Raw genomic sequence first — 22,089 nt, 5'->3', positions numbered from 1 at the left:
AGTTTTTTTGCTACTGCAGAGATGCTTCTGAAACAAAATACATCGTCAAACCTCCGCATAAAGAAATTTACCATCCATGTGACTTCAATTTTTACAAATGCATTTTTATATACACAAATCAAACAATATACAAGTGCAGCCTAAACTAGCACATTTGCTGAAGTTTTATTTTTAAACGTCGCAATTTTCGAACAAATTTTGCACTGACATTATTTTCATCTATTTTCAAATTATGCGGGTGCTCCAGTCTGTATTTTCCGTGAATTTCAAAAATGATTCCACCTGTGGTCAAGGTCAATTCATAATCTCCAAGCTTTTCAATGTCTGGTAATTCAATTTGGTACAGCAAAACACCATTTTCACAGGAGTAGTTGTAAATCGGCTCGGGAATGCCCCCATTAGTCGAATTTATTTCCTGAACAAGATTGCATTTTAATTTTGGTGGATCGTCATCAAAAAAATTTTCCGGCTCTGAAACCTCATGAACCATAGAAGGTAATTGTATATCAGGAGCAGGGTTCATTGAAGATATATCTCGATTATTCGACTTCGGGGAAACTGAGGGAAACTTTCCAGTGAATTTATCCAATTCACAGGCAACAATTTGACTGAAGTTTTTTACGTTGATTTCATGTAGAGATGACTGATCGAACGTCAAATTAGATTTCTGCTGCAGTGTATAGATTATAAACTTTATGAGCTCATCGTAAGCAGCTTTCTCTTTTTCAATGCTAGAAACTATCGCTGGGTGCAAAAACACGTGAACAATGACGTATTTTTCGATAGGAATTGCTGTCCATGTAGATTTTAAGGGTAATTCGTCTTCAGTTTTAATGGGAATAGATTTGTCAATTAACAAGTTTAATAATAGCTCTTTGTGAAGTGCATTTGACTTGGCCATTAAGACCTTCCATTTGGTAACAAGTTTTTCTTTTTCAATAGCTGACTTGCTCTCCGCGAGAGTTTTCGATATAAAAGACCGATAAGAATCAGGGTCTGATAGAGACAACTCATCTAGCATGCTCCATATATGCTGGGCCTGGTTCATGGTATGATCTGGTTTCTTACTGAAGTTAAGTTGCTCCATGATTCTCTTTAAAATAATCCAAACTATATCAAGCATTTCGTAACAAAAAAAAAAAACGTTATAACCGTAAAACCTTTTAACAATTTGAACATTCCATGACGATTTCACAATTTGGCATTTCAACGACCAGCCATATACAATAGCAAAAAATCTTTGCAAATTGTAAACTACACTTTTGTTTGACAAAAAATTTGAAAGTAGATGTAAGAAATAATCATAATCATCATGACAACTTTTGTAAAGTCAAAAACAACTGGAATCAATTTTCTAAAAATGAATAAATGCTGAGATTTGCGTCTCTTGCAATGCAAAATTTCTATATGCGGAAAAGCTTCCTTTCTTGCAGCCATATTGTATCAGCAAAAAACCTAAAAAAACTAGCCCATGGCTCACACCTATAGTGCCTCGAAAAAACGACAAAATTGCTATCTAAAATCTGTTGAAAGAAATTAACCTAAAACAACCGTTTAAAAAGGCTGGGGTAATTAATGTTTTTGAAAAATCGCTGGTTTTATATCTTAGTAAATTCAACCACAGTAATCAGAAGGTCAAAAGTATCAAAGTAACCGAGGTTACAGTCAGAAGTCCACGTATTCCAGTCAAAAACCTCGGAATTTTCTAGATACGGAAGTAATAATTCAACTCGATAACAAGACATTAAAAACGCCGACACTATCAAACTGCACTTTCCAAATTCTAAAATGAACTAATTGTTCTGTACAATCAATGAAACATTGTAAAATACTACTTCCAAAAAATGTTAATTCAAACGTTTTTGCCTATCATGTGCATCATCAAGATTAATGTTTTTTTTTTTCAAATGAAACAAATTTATGTTGAGAATGCGTTAAAATTGTAAATTCAAACAAACGTTTTTGTGCATCTTCAGGTTTTGAAAATTCTAAATTATCTGTACAAAATGATCAAAGATCATAAAAAGTGTCATACACATCATTACTTCAAAATTTTAAAAATTCAACCAATCTAAACTTTACAAATATCGAAGAAATTTTTGCTAAAAAGTAAATTTCGAACGTTTTCGCAACTATGTGCATCGTCAGGATTTTTACAATAAACTTATCTAAATGACGATAAAACATCAATTTACAAATGTCATTTACAATAAATCACATACAATTTGGTTCTAAACCATCATGATAAAAAATTAGCCAATCACAGTTGACCTCTAAATTACTATTAAGATTAAAATACTTTAACCTCTAAAATTAATTACACATTTTAAAATTAATTTGTCTGGAAGTTTCTGAGTCATAATTTAGATTTAGACATGTACGTTTTAAATAAAAAACCAAAAATATTTTGGGACTAAATTTTACAAATATCACTGAAATTATGAAAGAACTATTATGTAACAACTTTAAACATTTTGTCACAAGTTTCTGAGAGTTTTCATCCTTTTTGTTTTCACAATTTCGTTTTTTCTCTAATTTTCATTCTAACGTGTAAGTTGTTTCAAAATTTTGTTGTTTTAGCCAGAATTTTTCGATTCTGGAACTATAGCCTTAGTGTCAGCTCCCTAGAAACAAATTTATGTTGAGAATGCATTAAAACTGTAAATTCAAACACACGTTTTCGCAAATTTTTGTGCATCTTCAGGTTTTAAAAATTCTAAATTATCTGTACAAAATGATCAAAGATCATAAAAAGTGTCATACACATCATTACTTCAAAATTTTAAAAATTCAACCAATCTAAACTTTACAAATATCATTAAAAATTTTTATACTGGCCCTTTAATGGGAAAACAGTTTTTAATTTCAAGCTCTTCGCTTTTTGGTTTATCACGAATTTACAAGTAAAATTGAAGAAATTTTTGCTAAAAAGTAAATTTCAAACGTTTTCGCAACTATGTGCATAGTCAGGATTTTTACAATAAACTACTCTAAATGACGATAAAACATCAATTTACAAATGTTATTTACAATAAATCACATACAATTTGGTTCTAAACCATCATGATAAAAAATTAGCCAATCACAGTTGACCTCTAAATTACTATTAAGATTAAAATACTTTTAACCTCTAAAATTAATTAAACATTTTAAAATTAATTTGTCTGGAAGTTTCTGAGTCATAATTTCGATTTAGACATGTACGTTTTGAATAAAAAACCAAAAATATTTTGGGACTAAATTTTCAGTGTTAACTCCCTGCTCCTAAACTCATCGCGCGTGTTCAAGCCCGGTCATTTAGAGTAGTTTATTGTAAAAATCCTGACGATGCACATAGTTGCGAAAACGTTTGAAATTTACTTTTTAGCAAAAATTTTTACAAATATCGAAAAAATTTTTGCTAAAAAGTAAATTTCGAACGTTTTCGCAACTATGTGCATCGTCAGGATTTTTACAATAAACTTATCTAAATGACGATAAAACATCAATTTACAAATGTCATTTACAATAAAATATTTTGAGAATGGGTTAAAATTGTAAATTCAAACAAAGTTGTTGCACATTTTTGTGCATCTTCAGGTTTTAAAAATTCTAAAGTATCCGTACAAAATGATCAAAGATCATAAAAAGTGTCATACAAATCATTACTTCAAAATTTTATAAATTCAACCAATCAAAACTTTACAAATATCACTGAAATTATGTAACAATTATTATGTAACAACTTAAAACAATTTTCACAATTTTCTGAGAGTTTTCATCCTTTTTGTTTTCACAATTTCGTTTCGTCGCTAATTTTTATGCTAACATGTAAGTTGTTTCAAAATTTTGTTGTTTTAGCCAGAAGTTTTCGATTCTGGAACTATAGCCTTAGTGTCAGCTCCCTACTTCTAAACTCGTCGCGCGTGTTAATTGCCGGTCTCTCTTTTCTAATGTGATGCGCCTCTAATGTAAGTAATTTGATGCTGCTGTACGCCTGGTCGATTATTTTCCAATTAAACTCAGACTTACCACTCTCACTACCACACTGCCTTATATGCTGTCTAACTGGGGTATCCTCTTTTCGGTGTTTCTCAATCATTGTGGTGAGATGTCGGACCGTCTGGCCAACATAGATGGATTTGCACCCACAAAATTCAAGTCTGTACACCACTTTTGATTTCAATTCACTGGAAAAGGAGGATTTTAGAGAGGGCATACAAGTTTTCATTTTTCTCGTCGTGAATATTATCAGCGCATAGGTGATATCGCGCATTTTTTTTTTGCTAATGTCTGACTGTGAATCCCCCTATATTGGAACATCAAGATGGGTGGTGAATCACTGCTATAATCACAGGGCTTCTTTTTCTCAGCCACGTTCTTTTTGTTTTTGCCCTCGCTGATGATCTTTTCAAGGGCATGGGATGCAACCCGCGACGACCATTTTTCCGGATATTGGTTATCCAACCACTGCTCACGGTTAATTTTCATAGCTTTATCATATTCTTCCCATGTTGACGTACTGCGGAAAACCCGGTGAACAGTTCCTTCAATCACACTTCTCTTGTACTGAAGGGGGGCGCAGCTTCTAAAATTTAGTATGGTACCTGTATCTGTTGGTTTTTGATAACACGCACAGCTAATTTTCCTGCTTTTGTCAATTCTAATTTGTAAATCCAAAAATGCCAAATTTCCGTTTGTGTTTGGTGTCTCTATTGTGAACTGTAAATTTGGTTGTAGTAAGTTTGCAGCCTGTAGCTTTTTTTCAGGATCACCCTTCACTGTTCTCACTATATCGTCAACGTAACGGAGAAAAACTTAGCTTGTTGCACTGACTTATGTTTCTCTCTTATTGCGATGCATTTTCTACAGTACCAGACGGTTTCACTCATATTTCGATACTCATTATCTGATATATCACCGCATTTTACGTGATACCAGTTCAAACAGCACTCACATTCTACACCTTTTGACCTGTACATGACTTTCTGATTGCACTCGGAACATATTCCGTTAAGATCTTTCTCGGGCAAAAAACATTTCGGGAATGTCCCTCGATAGTGCAGTTTCGTACTGCTTCAGCCAACGATTTGCTAAAATAACGGCAAGAGATGCCCCCATTGCCAAACCATCTTTCTGAACGTACCATGTTTCATTGCACTTGAAATGGACTCGACTAACTGCCATGTTCAACAGTCTCTTCATGGTTTTCCTAGCAATTGATGGTGGTTCATTTTGCTCATATAGTTTTCTCAGAGCTATATCTATTGCTTCTTTCAGTGGAACATTTCTCTTCACATCTAGAGATCTCAAATTTTCATTGGGCTCAAGATTAGTGCTCTCTAAGATTTCTCTCGCATCTAGTGAGTTGGTTTTGATGTTTGCGCCCTCAATTTTCTCGAAAAATTTTGCAAGAACCTTGTTCAAGTTATAATAAGAGCTAGCAGGCAAGGAGAGGACCGGTCTTAATGGAGTATTCACTTTATGCACTTTCGCCAACCCATAAAGCCTGGCGCGCTGCCCCCCAGTAGACCTCATCCTTGTGTAGAGACTCTCACTTATTTCATCTTTTTTCCTCATAGCCAGCAACTCCTTATTGATGTCTCTTTCTATCTTCAAAACAATCGCATCACTTGTTCCTTTACTTTTGCTGAATTGATTTGAATCTAATGTATCCGACAACTTGTTCTCGTAGGTGTCCTTTCTCATTACACAAAAACCCACGCCTTTGTCATACAGTACCGCAATTAATCCATTACTCTTCAGTTATTTCGGGCCTTCTCAACGCCTTTGTCAGATGGTGTTTGTTTCACCCTTTTAGCATAGGCTTTTGCCACAGCTTCGATCACACAAAGGGCCTCCCCGGGGACTTTACGATTTTTGAGATCCGATAGAAAGATGTCAATGTCGGCGAGAAAGTGTGTCCCATTAATTTTATCCCTGACGGGATGCTTCGGCCCTAATGCCAACACTTGTTGTACCCAATTTGGTAATTCAACATCATCAAGAGCTCTTACCGAACCCTCACCTTGCTTCCCTAGAGGTCGGTCTTGCCTTTCTGATAGTTTCATTAGCTTCTTCTGATGGGTCTCTTTGACTGTTGCTGTTTGTTTTTGTCCCCTAAGACTTAAATATTTATTTACCGAAGCCCAAAACGTCTCACTTACACCCCTCTATACTGCGCCTCTCGCCCTTTCTAGTTTGACTTCAACGTTTTTCTCATCTGTCCTTGCCTTGTTTATCTCCGTTCTTAGAAGTTTTGTCTGAAAACTGTGTACCACTTGGTTCGAAAACACCCCATTTTCCGGTACCCTGAAACTAAAAAAAATCAAGTATAATGTCGTTTTCTAGACAAACTCTCAAAAATTTAACACGTTGGTGACAGTTGATAAATTTAACATATATGAACGCATAATCACGGACTAATTTCCAAATGAGTTTGTTTTTCAAAATCCAAATCAAGATTGGAGGTGGGAGCACAACTTTGCTCATTGGTTTGCAGGCCACGGGGAATAAACCTCACGTGACACAAAGCAACTCAAGTAACACAAGTTTAACTCACCTTCTCCGTTGAAGCCTCCTCGTCAGTTGGACCAACAGTTGCCTCGCCTATGTTCACCAGTCTTCTTTTCTCCGCCCTCCTTCTCGCTTGAGATTTCTTCTTCGTGTTTGAACGAAGCTTGGTCAAGACAGCTGGCAGGTTGTCTTGGTGTTCGAACACAATCAGCAAAGACTTTAGCTCCAGCTGGACGTCCTGCTGCAGTGCCTGATATTCGTTGACCAGCTCCGTTCTTCTCTTCCTCTTTGAAATGAGACACTTTGTAATAGGAATGACAAGAATACCCGAGCTGATCAGCTGGTTCCTGATATCCGGTGTACCGTTTCTCTGACAGTATACAATTGCGCTGATAATTGTCAGTAACTTCAGGATTTCTGTCAATTCCTCTGCAGTGCAAGCTCTGTAATTGTTTGAGCGGGAGCTGTTGATAGAATTATTGATGATGTCGTGCCACACCACCACTTGACGTTTTTCTGCTGGAGGTGCCCTGCAGAGTAGGCTTGCGAGGTTTTTCTGTGGGTTCGTGGTGTTCGGGTTTAAAGAAAGTCCCGGAATAGCCAAATTTTTGGGCAGAAATTGTTCTTTTTCCGGGTTGCTAAGTTGTTCCAGGCAGTGGTAGAGGGAGCTAGCCGCTACAATGTAGACGATTTCAATTCTAACATGGTAAAAAATAAAAATATTTTTCAACTAAAATGATTTCTCCACTAAAACAAGGGAAAAAATTTTTAAATTACGTCTCCTTGTAGGAGAGACTTTAATTGAGAATTGGCTCAACGCAGTAGGGTTTCAAAATTTTACATCTAAATATTTTGAGAATGGGTTAAAATTGTAAATTCAAACAAAGTTGTTGCACATTTTTGTGCATCTTCAGGTTTTAAAAATTCTAAAGTATCCGTACAAAATGATCAAAGATCATAAAAAGTGTCATACAAATCATTAATTCAAAATTTTATAAATTCAACCAATCAAAACTTTACAAATATCACTGAAATTATGTAACAATTATTATGTAACAACTTAAAACAATTTTCACAATTTTCTGAGAGTTTTCATCCTTTTTGTTTTCACAATTTCGTTTTGTCGCTAATTTTCATGCTAACATGTAAGTTGTTTCAAAATTTTGTTGTTTTAGCCAGAATTTTTCGATTCTGGAACTATAGCCTTATACAAGACTATCCGTCTCTAACAAATTTATTAAATACCAGGAAAACGTGAAGATGTCTGAAAAAAAAGTCATTAAAATGGGCCCTTCCGTCATGCGACGGTACGTGCACAAGTTGAATAGGGCCGTACCAACGGTATGTAAATACATCGGCAAAATTTTATGAATAAATCAAGTCTATATTAAAGCATCAAGAGAATTGTCAATTAAAATCTACCCTCCTCGATTATAGTACAGATAGAATTGTCTATGTTGGATGTATTTTAAACATTTTTGCACCCCTAAGGCAGAAGATTTGTAATATTTGCCCGGAAGTACATATCGACGGAAAACAAAGCTAGGTCCTAAGACGACTGGCAAACGTCTAAACAGAGCTCTACATGCTTTTCACCGTCTCTACCAAAGCCAGTTCTTTTGGTGGTCTTTCTATCATCGGGTCGACAAAAACGTTACTGTCGAACGCTCAAATTAACTTACTTGCGTGCAAAATTAGTGAGCTCACGGCTGGGTCTCAGTATCCTCAGACCACGAGGTCACTCATAAAAACAGGGTCACTCATAAAAACAGGTCTACTACTATTTATTATATTACTATTGTTTTTATTTAATTAGATAAAAATAATCATCTCCATCGAAGATGGATCAACCTTTTCCCCTAACTCCTAGCTTCTCATCGTCGGAGAATTCAGATGGTAAATAAATTCAATTCAGGACATAATAGGGAAGCTAAAACTTTATATAAAAGGATTTCAGTTCCAGTCCCAAGACCCCTCCAGATTCCTTAATCCGGGGAAATAACACCCTTATCTTCTTTCCGGAAGGCTGTTTTTCTACCCTTCACCGTTGTTGTGAACGGCCTTGCAACGATTGTAGCGACACAATCTTTGCAACTCGGAGCGGTCTCTGCTTATTCTTGCTATTCGTTGTTGCTTTTCTATCGCAATTCTCGTTGTTGTCGCCGTATTCGTAATTCTACTATTGTTGTTGTGTCTTAATTCTGGATTTCACTAATCTGCACTAAAATGGCCGATCTTGACGTTTCTCAGAAATATGACGTCATCCTTCGAAATTTTAAAAAAATTAAAATAACAGAATATTCTAGCCTTCACAGTTTGACTAATCGTTCCAATAACACTGCTAATCCTTCAAAACTGCCAATTAGGAAGGTTAGCTGCTAACAATTCGAAATTGCCGAATCTGCATTTTCATCCATTCTGGTCGAATGTCACATACTCCCCGGACAGCCCGGTCAATGTCCCCATTGAATCTCGCAATGTTCGTAAAATTGGTACAGTGTCATCGAACAGAATTTACAAAATGCACCAAATTATTCTTATCCACGTCATATCGACTCACTACAGAATATAAATGGCATCATACTACACTACTATAGCCTTCCAAATTCTTTCACTAATCTGCACTTTCGAGGATATGACTTGAGGTAAAACTTTTTTTCTGACTTCCAATGTCAACGCCCTGATTAAAAGTTTTTTCTCCTAGGTTTTATAAGGTGTTAGTTTGCAGGACAGTCCTGCCAACCAACAAGCTAAAATTATCCTACTATGCTTCTTTCCTTCGGAAAATTTAGTTGTTATTGGTCCTGAATATTAAAACTAAGGAAGTCTGTGTTTAGAAAGAACAATGAAACAATCTCCCCTTCAAGAGATTACCCAAGCCTTTCCTGTCACCACAAAGTGATCAGTTGTCCTAGTTGATTAAAAACAATCATGCAGGCTAGAATATTTAAATATACTCTTTGCTCAAGCCTTTCTAGATAAATTGTAAGTGACTCTAAAGCCACTAACTAAAATCAAAATACAAATTTATAAATGCAACCAATTCTTTAATGCTCAAAACTCAACTAAACGTTTCCTTTCAGTTTTCAATTACAACTTGGTTGCTTAGTTTCTCACTTGAGTTTTTGTCACACACATAAAACTAAGGAAGTCTGTGTTTAGAAAGAACAATGAAACAATCTCCCCTTCAAGAGATTACCCAAGTCTTTCCTGTCACCACAAAGTGATCAGTTGTCCTAGTTGATTAAAAATAGTCATGCAGGCTAGAATATTTAAATATACTCTTTGCTCAAGCCTTTCTAGATAAATTGTAAGTGTCTCTAAAGCCACTAAATAAAATCAAAATACAAATTTATAAATGCAACCAATTTTTTAATGCTCAAAACTCAACTAAACGTTTTCTTTCAGTTTTCAATTACAACTTGGTTGCTTAGTTTTTCACTTGAGTTTTTATCACACACATAAAACATTTCTGAGTTTTAACTTCTTCTCTTTCTAGAATTTCTAAAACTTCTAAATTCTTCTGATTTTTTTTCTTTTTTCATCTTGTTTTTCGGCCATTTGTCAATGCTCCATCTCCTCCTCCTGCGAAATTGAGTCTGCACTTTCAGTCTCTGTGTCTTGCAACACATCGTTAGATATTCTGACGCTGTTGGAAGCAGTCCTCCAGCACTTCTGCACTTCCACCCTTTGTTTGCAACAAGATAGGGGATCCACGTTAGATTCTCTGTTCCTGCAGAAGCTGTTGTGGAGACACAACGTCACGTTTCTCTCCAAATCCTCCTTCAATATCTTCTCCTTCTCTCTTCCATTACGTTCACTTTTCCTGGAAATTTTCCTTACAGCGGTGGTCACTGCATTCCGATGAGTCACGAAAGCTCGCTTGAAAGCTCCTGCCCCAATGTTCAGCTGATACACTCTGTACACTCTGCCGTGCTTCGACATATGCTTCTTGGCATACTCATACAACCATGCAGTCATATTGGCTCCAAACCATGGCATCAGTAGTCTCCTTGCTCGTATCTTTTTCACTTCCATCGGAATATTCAGAATCTTGCACATTGTCTCAAAAAGATCTAAATCTTTTAGACAATCCAATTTCTGCAATTGTTCTCGCGTTGGTGCCTCCTGTCTATTGTTCTCCTTCACATGAACTTCCAGCCATCGTATCGCCATTATAACTCCCACAATCACTCTTGTTATGGGCCGTGATGAGTCTGGTAAACCCATGGAGAGCAGCTCTCCAGAGTCCCAAATCAACACCAGATTACTACTTTCGGGGTACCACCATGTTTGCAGCAAGCAATGGCAAGGAAACTCGTCATGTGTCAACATGATGCTCCTCCAGTTACGCTTTCCCGAAGCTTCCAGTAGTGGTTCCACTTCCATCATCACTCGGTGGACCTCATCATTCTCATCTACTGTATTGTAATCCGTAACGGTTGATCCTCTCTGTTTTTGTCTCTCAAAGTCACTGAAGTTCCCACTGACGTATCCCATGAATTTCTTTCGCAGTATCGATTCTAACTCCTCCTTAGTTCTCTCCGGGACTGTCGAGAATATTCTGCACAGTAATTCATAAGACTTTTCCGACATTCTTGCTAGTCTTACACACTTTGGCACCGAGAAGGCTTAACCCACGATCGTTCTCGTACTTTTTACATCCACAGCCACGAAATGCACTGGGTATCTGCTCTTGCACATTGGAGCCAATGTCGATCCCACCAAATATCTGCGATAAATTTCACTGTGCCGGATGTTCATTTCCGCCTCGATCGCCTCCCTCCATTTTCCTTTGTGCTTTTGCTCAGTTTGCAAAACTCCTGGGAATACTTCTACACTGATGGCCGTGACCATCTCATGCTTATGTTCCAGATTCAATAGTGACTCTAAAGAAGCAAACATACTGTAGAATCCTAGTGCAGTCACTAGATTCACCTCGGTTCCTCCATGGCAATCTGCGGTCAGCTCCGTTTCCGTCTTCGCTTTCATCACAATGTTCCTAAACAATATCGTCAATTGTTTGTGTTGTTTCTCCAGGGTTTTCTTGCAATGTAGACTTCCACAAACGTGACCTTCCAGTCCACAGACTTCTGCCAGACAGCTACCAGGTTTAGCCCAGTCTTCTGGTACCCAGCCAGGCAACTCCACTTTGTCTTCCCCGTTGCTCTTAGAGGCTGTTGTCATCACGTTATAGATGATATTAAGATCACGCAGATTACAGTCTGCATTTAGTTCCCTCTGCACATCTTGTGTTGCCTGTAGTATCGAATCAGCATTGGGACTAGGGCGCCACGATGGTCTCATCAGTTCCCACACTACCATCAAGCTCGTTCTCAGTAATTCATCTGAGAATCCCAATCCAAACTCCACTCGTTTGTCGGATTCTGGCACGGAAGGTGCAGCTACCTTTTCTTCTAAGACTAGTCCCAGCTTGGTCTGCGGATTAGCAGCGCTTCTTATCGTCGCAATTCTAGACGTTCAGAATCTTAGCAACACTGCTTGCTCGTAATCAAAGAAGTAATCGCGTATATCTTCACTGAAAAACGGGTTGTACGCTATCCCTATGACTCCGGACGCGTAACTGTATGGCTTCTTTCTGATCGGTCCACAGTATTCATTGGATTTCGGAAGTGCTCCCATAGATTCCTGATTTCGTCTATTTTCCTCATGAGTTCTAGCTCCACGGCTTCTTTCATGTTCACCCTCATTGGCTTGCTTTGATGTATATCCAGCAGTGCTAGCAAGAGTGGGGCTCTCACTCGTTCATCGCCCTCTCTCAGCATCTTGACACAAGTATTCAATGCTGGCACTGAAATTGGCTCTATCATGAATCGGATGAAACAGAGAGCGTCTCTCCGCTTCGCGCATGCTACTGCTGCTCCCTCTTGGGTTATCAGATCCCTCATGCGCGTCATCAGGAAGACCTTTTCTTCTTTCGATCTCTTCCTTTCTTCTAAATCATATTCCTCGCGAGTCAGTCCGATCATGCACCAGGCGAACCTCAGTTGTATTTCAGTACTCACGTAGGATACTGCTATCAGAGCGTGTATCCTCGGTGTAGTCCTCATCTCTTCCTCAAAGAACCGTAACACTACAGCTTTCCATGGAAGGCTCACCAATTGCTCGATCGTTTCTGCCTGCATCTCAGACGACGCTAGAGTCCCGTATGCTTTCTGCTTGAGGGTGATGCCTTGCATCATTGTCTCCAGATAACCTTCCATGGCACTCTTGTCCTCCAGAGCCATTAAGTGTCCTCTGGCCGAGTTTCTGTACTCCAACATCTCCATGTATCCACCGGCGGGTTCATCTATTGATACAGTCTCCGTCAGTGTCAGTCGGTTATATTCCACTGGGACCAGTTGTCCTACGACGCTTTACTTTCCGTGGTTCATGGGAGACGGTTTAAAGTCTTTCATGGTACTCTCTCCACGTTGGCTGAGTATTTCCATTTCTAACATTGCTCCAGTCGGAGTGCGGTCACTCCGTTAGGATTTATAACCCGTTGATTTTATTCCTGCCATGAGAATGGGCGGCACCATTGCTACATCCGTTAACACCCTGTCTTTGCCTGGCAATCGATCATCACGTTGTCCCAAATCCATAGCTTCGTCGACTCGTTTTCTTTTCGCCTTTATCGATATTTCCGAATCCACCTTCGTCTTTCCCGCTGTCCTCGGTACCACTTTGCTGCCTAGTTTCATCTTCATCTCATTGATCTTATCAATCACCAACTTCGATTGCATCGTTCCTTTCCTAGTTCTCGACAGATATACCACTTCTTTATTCTCTTGAGGTGTCATTTTTATAAGAGAGTTTGCTTCACTTTCGTCAGTGGCTGAGTCGATCAACAACTCACTCAATCTCCCTTCACACTCGTCGAGTTTGTCAAGGACTTCCCGCATCAGTGGTCGGTTGAGACCTACTTTCAAAATGGACTGGGTTCCGTAGCTCTGAACTACTGTCCAGACTTCTTCCACGAAGGCCACTCTGTCCAATCTACATCCCGTCCTATTTTCATGGTCTCGGTGATGTACCTCCCACTCTTCTTCGGGTAATCTTCCTAAGAAGGGTACTCTGGCAGCGCCTTCTATCCTTCTGCTCCTTGGTGATTCCATGAGGAGTCTTTGTTCATTGTCTTTAGAATTGCCCGGAGAGCTGCTCTCCGGCAAATTCTGGTTCATTTCCACAAAAACCAACGGAGGCTCCAGTGTCGAAGTACCTTCGTTTGCTGGTTCAGTCGCTTCCAACGTATCAGCGTTGTTTTCAAAGTCACTGAGGAAATTGAAATCCAAGCTGGATACTCCTCCTGTCGATGCCTTGTCGTCTTCCTTCTCAACTTGATCGGGATCCTCTTGCATGGGTTCTTCAGATTGACGGCTTCCTCCCTGCCCATCATCTCCTTCTGATGTATCTTTCGAGTTTGAGGGTCCTTGCTTTTCATTCTTGGAAGTCTCGGTATGATTAGCCGGAAGTCTCGGTATGATTAGCCTGCCGGCTGATTTATCTTCTTCTTCTCCATTGACCACTTTGATTTCCTCATAGCCGAAGGGTGCCAGGAAGGTTCTCGTCTGCAGCGTTCCTCCCACTGTTAACTCCGGTTTCACACTAGTCAAAATCAGGGAGGCCTCAGGTAATTCGGCTCTGTCTCTCATCCTCATAGGCGCCAAATTCAGTTCTGCCCATTCCGTGTCAAACGCTCCAGGCTTGATCCGTATGAGCAAATCATGTATACTGTAACACTGCGGCATTCCTGCCCACAAAACACGGATCCATCGTTTCCGAGAATTTTGCTACCCTCCTTTCATTGGTCTCAAACACTCTCAGCCTAGGAGTTTGCACTACGGAGACTGCTCCGAGCAACATCCTTCTTATCAGAGGGAATTCAGGGATTTCCTCTGGCAGCTTCTCGTAATCACCCCAGTCTTTCGTCTCTTCTCTCACTTTATGGTATGCTGTAGTGAGACGAGGAATTCTTGTTATTTCACCATTAGTCCTGTCATAGGGCCTTAGATTCCAGAGCTTCGGGAATACTTCGAGGTGCCTTCTCTCTACTACTCCCATACGATCACGGAAGTGATCATCAAAGTTGACAACCGTCATTTCTGGCTCTGCTATCTTTCCAAACAACAGATCTTCGCTCATGAGTTCTCGTAATACATGCTGCTCACACCAGGTTAGCACACTACCGTCCACTGCTGATATGAGGTTCAGGTGCAGCACCGACCTCCTGTACGCTTCCACCTTAACATCAGGGAACGCAAACGTGACTGCTGGTCCATAGATCACTATCACAAACTCCGTGGCTCCTCTGATCAACGATAAGGGATCGGTCCTCATAGCCAAGCTTAGATCAGTTAGCAGGGGCATGCCCCCAACATGTCGTCTCACATCCTCCTCCCTTTCAATCGTCTCATCCTCTCCTGTTCCAAAGCGATTCTGCTGTAGGAGATACTGGATAAGAGTATGTCTCAGGTCTCTTATCTTATTCCACGAATCCGTGACTTTCTTCACATCGAATCTCCTCACATTCTCTCTCATCTGCTCTATGTAACGTGTCAGGTTCATTAGTCCTCCCAAGTTTCCCTGTGTTGTCGCAATCAATGTCAGAAGTCCATCTATTCGCAAGTTCTGAATTCCCTCGGTGAGCAGCACAACCGGTCCTTTTACAAAGTTCTCTGCTCCAAACGTCACGAACAAGGCTAGTAGTTCAACGATTGATACTTCCACTACTGCTTGGAGGAATTTTTTTTATCAAGTATCGAGAGAGTTTTGGGTAGACTTTTGCCAAGAAGGACGCGGTCCATCCGGCTCCCAGCCCTTTCAGCATGCTATCTGCCCGTTTAAAGCCTTCTTCTCCCTTCACCTACTGAAACCAGAAAGTTTCCAGGGTAACTTGGCACACTCTGTTTACAAACTCGGCTGCCTTCTCCTCGGCATTTTCGGCCAGGTTCACCTCCTTCACAAGGTAGGCGTGGATCTTCCTGATCATCACTGGGCCTTGCTCAAAAGCATCCGCGCCCAATGCCGCTACTCGAGGAGTTAGGTGTAGCCACTGGTTAGCTTCTGGCTTGGTTCTCAAAACCATTGCTTCCAAACGAGCTCTGGTATCCTTGGAGTTGTTTCTTCTCTCACCTTCCTCCTCCTTTATGTCAATTCCTCGGAACCATAAGTCATTCGACATCGCCACAATTACTCGATGGTCGTCATCTATTCCTGGCTTCAACTTGAGCTGTCGACTGAAGTTGGACAGTTCCAACCCCAGCACCTCGTCCAACACTAGCATGTGTAGTGATTGGTCCTTGAATCCTCTCATTCCGTTCGAGATATCCGACCACACCGCCGGTAGTTCGGCCCTGAGTGGTCTCAGATTCTCCATCTCTATCTCGCAATTTGGGGCCGATATGGTTACATCATAATTCACTTCCGAGAGCAAAGCCACTATCGCATACACGAACTTTAGTCCATCCGGGAGACGTGCATACCCCGGAGACAGCGCAAACACGGCTCTCGGTGACATCTTGGCGAAGGAACCTTCCTTCAGGGTATCCACTACTTCACCCATCGACTCGAGTATATCTTTTATCGCTGGCCATACAGCGGCTTCGGCCGTCGTAGACTCTCTGAGTCTGCTCAGGAAACCCCTACTGTGTAAATGGTCATTGATGCCAGCAAACACAATTGTGATTGGGTTCATCTCTGTCTGTCTTTGTACCCCGATTGCCATTGACACGGATTGCATTAGGTCCAGATCGACCGCTGCCAACATTATAACATCCGGCCAAAACAGAGACTTGGAAGTGTGTACGAAGTCTGAATTCGCTACTATCATAATCTTGGCCTTCCTCATTTCTGCCTTGTCGTACGCGGCAAAGATGGTCTCATCTTTCCTTATCGCTTTCAACCCGCCGTATCTTTGGACATCACCTTCCTGATTCACTTGTTTCGGGTATACTCTTTCTTTCACATGACCTGGGGGTGTTTTGAGCTGCCTGAACATCTTCACATGTTGCCCAATCTGCGCTCTCGTTATCAAAAATCTTCCAGATCTCTCTTTTCGATTTCCCTCATCGTGATTCAGTTTTACGTCTTGTAACGGTCTTGCATTCACTGGGCCCCCTGTGTTATTAGAGGGCCGTCCCTCTAGGTCGGCAAACCTCAAGGCAGTTGTACAGTTGAAGTTTATGCCAGCCGCTATCAACCAGTCCACTCCTGTTATCGAGTACAATCCGCTGACCGATAACCTTGCTCCGTTCAGCATCCTCATGGCATCCGCTGCGAAGCTCACCATCTGAAGGTTCAGTTTCATCAGGTCATCCTTGTATAAGTGCCAGGGAGAAAGTATTGGCCTCGACCACATCAGAGAGCTCCTGTTCGGACGTCGCTCCTCTCGACTGGTGCTCGTCGAGAGGTGCTGGTCGTTTCGGCTGTTGAGTTGACAGGCCCTAATCTTCGTCTAGGATTAATGGTCCTCCTCGTGGGCGCTTCTCCCAATCGATCTCGTACATCCGTCTGTGCCCGGGTTCGCTGGAACTTTGCGGCTTATAGATGGTCACGGCTGGGACCACTCCCAAGCGTGTTTCAAGGTTTGGAGGCACAAAGGTGGTAATTGTCGGTTCTTTGGATGCTTCCTCTTCCTTCAGTACTCCCGTGTCGAAGAGTTCTACTTCCAATTCATCCAATCGCTCTTGGAAGACTCTGTTCAACCAAGCCTGTCCTTCTATGCTATCAAAGTGGATGCCGTCAGTAGTCAGTCTGGCCTGATCCATAGCCCTCAGCTCATGTTCGATATCCATAAGGATCATCCTTCCGGCATTCTGACTTGCAAGACTCCTCAGCATGTTGTTCCACCTGATTACTCCTTCGTTGTGCCTTCTCCCTGCTGAAGTCAATGTCCTCGTGCTCATTGGCACAGTGCAAACAATCAGTACCGCGCAGTTGAACTTCTGCCAGAGTTTAGTAAACAAGCACACCATCATTGATTCCCATAGTGCTTCTTCCTCATCTGAGCTTCTCGAGATGTTATTTGTCCCAACTAGGATCGTTACATTAGGGATTCTCCCTGGGTTCATCAACTCCACCATTCAAAATAACTGGGCTATCGCCGCGCCTCCCAAAGCCATCACCGTGGTGATTCAAGAGGTCCTCAAGCTTGAGAGCACTCTGACCAAGCTGTCTCCCAGTATCAGATGTGATGTCCCCAGTGGTGGTTGCTGCAGGTTTACCGCCGGGTTCCAGGTCCCTCGATTGAAGCAAGCTCTCGGTCCGCCTCCGGAACTCCTGTGAAGTTATACTTCAATTGATTATTCTTTTGTACATCCATTGCCCGTGACACTTTCTTCGCCGGCATCTTTCGTATCTTCCTGTCTGGGACTTTTGAGCTCCCCATTGGTAGCGTTGCATCGCTAACTCCCCTTTTGGTCATTACGTCTTGGGAGAGCCGTACTCTGCCCGTATCGTCGATCGTTTCATAGGGTGCAGTCACCCCGGAACCTGGCGCATTCCTATTGGCGACTAGTCGTCCAGCTGTCTCTATCAGCTTCCTCACCGTTTGCTCCACGACTGGGTCACCCAAGGTATCACTCGGGTCCGGGATTGTCACTCGACCTGTTGTAGCTGGGAGTCGCGTTTCTGTCGTTTGACTCATTTCTCGAGGCGTCAAGACCTCCATCGGGGACTGCCCACGAGGAATACTCCTCGCAGGTATCACTTTTTCCACGGCTGTAGTCAATGCCACCCGCTCCGATCGCTCCTTGTAGTCCATCCTCAAGCGTTCAATTTCTTCACCCTGCTTTTTGTTGCAGTCTTTAAACAATCTCTTCCACATGTCTCTGTTGTCCTCCGTTATGAGCATGGTCTTAGTCTTTTCATCCAGCTTCTTTCAGGTCCTCTCCAGCTCATCTTTCATCCCATCTAGATCTTGCATGGTTTGGTTCGTTTGAACCCCCTGTTCTACTCTCGCCCTCTTTGGTGGCACAGCTATTCTCAGTGGTGAACTAGACAAGGCAGCCTCGCTGTTTATCTCTTGATGCATTCCCCTCAGCCCAGGCTTGGGCTTGGAGGGCAAAGGAATCTCACCTGGTTGATAAGTCCTAGAATTTCCCAATCCAGGCTCGTTCGCCAAGTCACTCCCTGAGAGAGCCCTGTTTCTCCACCTCATCACTCTCATGTTCGGGCGGTCTAGTACTCCCCTCTCTCCGTATGCTGCCATCAATAGGACTTCCGTGGGGTGGTCACCACGGTTGTCATGCCCCAAGATGTTTATCAGGGCGGTCAGCAACATGACTACCTCTGGGTCCTCCAGAGCGAAGTCTCGATCCCTTAGCCCACGATAGATCGCATCTACCATCGGTCCTACATATTCCTCTGCCAGGTCCATCAATTCATCCAAGTTGAAGTTATCCATTCTCTTTTCGGATTCGATTCGATTTGATTTAATGATTTGACTCAAGTGAGTAATTAAACGATCAATCAGGATCTAGAAAAGAAGTCACGAATATCACACTTGTCCGTTTCACCTTAACTTCTCGTTAAAATTTATTTAAAACAGTCAGATAAAAAGATTTTGATCCTAAAACTTATTAAAATCAATCGGTCTTTAAAATTTTGGAATTCGACCTAAGATTGGACAGTCCAAACTTTGGATCTATTCCTAAGATCGTCATTCAGTTGTTCGTGGTTTAGGTATTTTCCCGGTATCTGTGACGCCGCCGGAGGCAAGGCTGCTACGCCCCCTATTCCTGGTCCTTGCTTCCAAAGGAATTCTATGTTTTTGTATTCTCTCTTCCATGTCCGCTGCTAACGCTGTCTTAAAACTCATGTCTGCTGTGATTGCTATCGCACATGTTCTATTTGTGAGTATGAAATCGCTGTCTGTTAGTATTATGCTACTTGAATATTCATTTGGTAAGTTAAAATATGACTCAACTACCCTCCCAATGTCCGGTTTCTTGGCGTCTTCGCCTGTTTCTGCTTCTAAATCCCCTGTTTCTCTTGCTATTCTCAATTTTTTTATTAATAAATTTTCAGTGTGGGTAAGTCCTACCCCCACTCCCCGGACAAAAATATCCATCGACGTCCCCGTCGATCGCATACCAGGTATCAAGTCGAAATTGGAAGTCGGAATGAGTAGTCGCCCCTCCTGGGCAGCCCAGGAAGGATCTTCTCGTTCGGTTTTCCTGTATTTTATGCTTTCACGATCTACATCTTGAATCGTGACATTGGTCTCCTTTGGGTCCGACGTCATGTCATTCAGCCATTCCAAGTCACGCAGATTCGTCAACTCTTGTTCGTAGGATTGCTGTTGCTCGTCGTCGAATTCTACTTCGGTTTTCGACCGGTCCTCAATCCACTCCTCGTCGTATCATCGACTAGGTCGATGTCCTGTGACGCAGTTATTTCTTCTAGACCCACTACTTCTTCCCCTATCTTCTTTAGGTCTATCCTGTCCACTACAAAATCGTCGCCGTAAGGGTTATATCTTCTTCTGGGTCTTGTCTTGTCATTCTGTCGAGTCCGTATCGTGAACGGAAGATCTGGTTCCAAATTCTTGGGAACCTCCCTTTGTTCAGGGTCTTGCCAGTCCTCTTCTGCGTAGGCTAAAGTTTCATCGTCTGCTTCAATCACCTCATTTGGATCCAGGTTCCTTCCTCTATGACTTCATTTCCATCGTTCTTTTCCCTTGTGCCCTTCTCGTTGACCTCACAAGCAGGGTCCATAATTAGATAATCCCCCTCTTCCATGTCTGCAAGTATACACCAGTCTTCTGTCGATGGATTGTGTGGCTTAATGTTTTCGTATTGAGCGGCTCGGCCACTACTCAGTCTATAGAAGCGTCCCTCTTGGTGCACCTCCGTAATCATGAAGGGTCCCCTCCACTTCTTTAGGAGCTTTTTCGTTCTTTTCGGTGGTATGACGTTCTGAAATACCCATACGTAGTCCCCCACATAAGCTTTTGCACCAGCTGCTTTCTTGTCAAATCTTTTCCTCTGCCTTGCCTGTGCCTGCTGAGTATTTCGTCTACATAAGTCGTTTAACTCCTGCTGCCGTCTTATTACATCCCTTACATAGACCTGTCGTGACGTCCTCTTACCCTCATACTCTGGGTAGAAGAAAGTCAAGGGCAAAGACTTCTCGTGCCCGGTCAGCATCATATGTGGACTAACTCCGGTTGTGGAATGTTGTGTGCTATTGTAAGCTCCCATCACCTGTGGAAGATATGTGTCCCAATCGGTCATGTACCTGGAACAATATACCCTCAGCATCGACACTAACGTTCGATTCTGCCTTTCCACTAAGCCATTTGTCTGGGGATGGTATGTCGTGGAGTGAGCTTGAGCAACCTGTGAGCGTCTCATTAGCTCTTTCGTGAGTTCTCCTACGAAAGCTGTTCCGTTATCCGATTGAAACGTCATCGGACAACCATGTCTCGCTATCCACGTATTGATCAGGTGGTCGCACGTCTCCTCCGCTGAGGCAGTTATGCAGGTCACGGCCTCTGCATACTTCGTGAAGTGATCTATCATGACCAAGACTTGATTGTAACCACTGTCTGTCATGCATATCTTTTGGTGGTCTATCTGCACCACCTCGTTGAATTCAGACGACTCAATCGATTTTAAAGGAAATCGCAAATTCCTTGGATCCTTGACTTTTTGGCATGACAGACATGCTGTTACCCACTTCTCGCATGCCTTTTTCATTCCAGGCCACTCAAAGCGCTTCAGGATCCTCTGATATACTTTGTCGATCCCCTGATGGCCCATCTGATCATGAGACCTGAATAAGAGTTCTGTCTGATAGAGTTGCGGCAACACTATCGCGTTATACTTGTATAGGACTTTGACTTCATCTCTTCTCTTGCAAGCCACAATCCCGTCCTTGTTCAAGTATAACCTTCCCTCTTTCTGCATAAAATACTGCCGCAGAATGCGGTAACTGTCTTCCTCGAGGTCTCCTTTGTCCGGTGAACCATTTTTGATCCACCTTTTCAGGTTGCTTGTCATGAGGTCATTTCTCTGCGCTCTTAGTAGATCCGAGAGTCCGTATCTCGCCTTCAAGTACGTCTTCATGACCCTCATCCGACTATTCAACTCATTGGGCTGATGCGTATCTTCTTCCATCTTAACGCACCAAATCTTTGCCAATGGCTGTGTTTCCTGTTCGAATGACTGAAGATCAGTCCTGACTACCTCTTTTTGTGGCAACAAACTCATCCAACGTATCGATACCGCTATTGTTTCCAGATCATCCGCTGCGTTATCAAAGACTCTTTCATCTGGTATGAGGTAGCGATCACTGTCAGGGTCCTGGTATACCTCTCTATCCAGATCCTTTGCTCGAGTTTCCACTAGTAGTGTGTGGATCGCTAGTTCTGACAGTTCCGATCCCGAGCATGAGTTCCTGTCTGAGTAGGTGTCGATTCCTGAGTTTCGAGAATTGTCATCTGTTGAAGAGTCTGTGATGGAGTCTGCACCATCTCCTGGGTCAGTTCTGTGCTTTCTTCGCATCCATCTGAACTCCCCGGACAAAACATTGTTCTCCAGGTCCTGCTTCTCATCAGGAACTTTTTCATCTATATCAGACTCCCCGGAC

At 42.0% G+C, this 22,089-nt stretch overlaps 3 protein-coding genes across 3 annotated transcripts in view; all 3 read right to left on the bottom strand.

The window, feature by feature from the left end:
• The window catches only part of LOC134844082 (protein YIPF6-like), a 509,298-nt gene that overhangs the window by 330,594 nt on the left and 156,615 nt on the right, over positions 1–22,089 (bottom strand). The window lies entirely within an intron of this gene.
• On the bottom strand, positions 61–1,118 carry LOC134856715 (PIH1 domain-containing protein 2-like). Its single transcript, XM_063872985.1, has one exon. It carries the CDS (start codon positions 1,085–1,087, stop codon positions 146–148), a length of 942 nt encoding a protein of 313 aa, XP_063729055.1. The 5' UTR covers positions 1,088–1,118; the 3' UTR covers positions 61–145.
• Positions 4,993–5,688, bottom strand: LOC134857129 (uncharacterized). The gene has a single exon (XM_063873506.1). It carries the CDS (start codon positions 5,686–5,688, stop codon positions 4,993–4,995), a length of 696 nt encoding a protein of 231 aa, XP_063729576.1.

This window comes from Symsagittifera roscoffensis, chromosome 1 (genome assembly GCF_963678635.1).
Source record: "Symsagittifera roscoffensis chromosome 1, txSymRosc1.1, whole genome shotgun sequence".
NCBI lineage: Eukaryota > Metazoa > Xenacoelomorpha > Acoela > Convolutidae > Symsagittifera > Symsagittifera roscoffensis.
Note: the sequence above shows the minus strand (reverse complement) of the source record. Positions and strands in the feature narration are given on the sequence as shown.

Coding starts and splice junctions, on each gene's coding strand:
- LOC134856715 (XM_063872985.1), bottom strand. CDS start 1,087: ATGGAGCAACTTAACTTCAGTAAGAAACCAGATCATACCATGAACCAG.
- LOC134857129 (XM_063873506.1), bottom strand. CDS start 5,688: ATGAGAAAGGACACCTACGAGAACAAGTTGTCGGATACATTAGATTCA.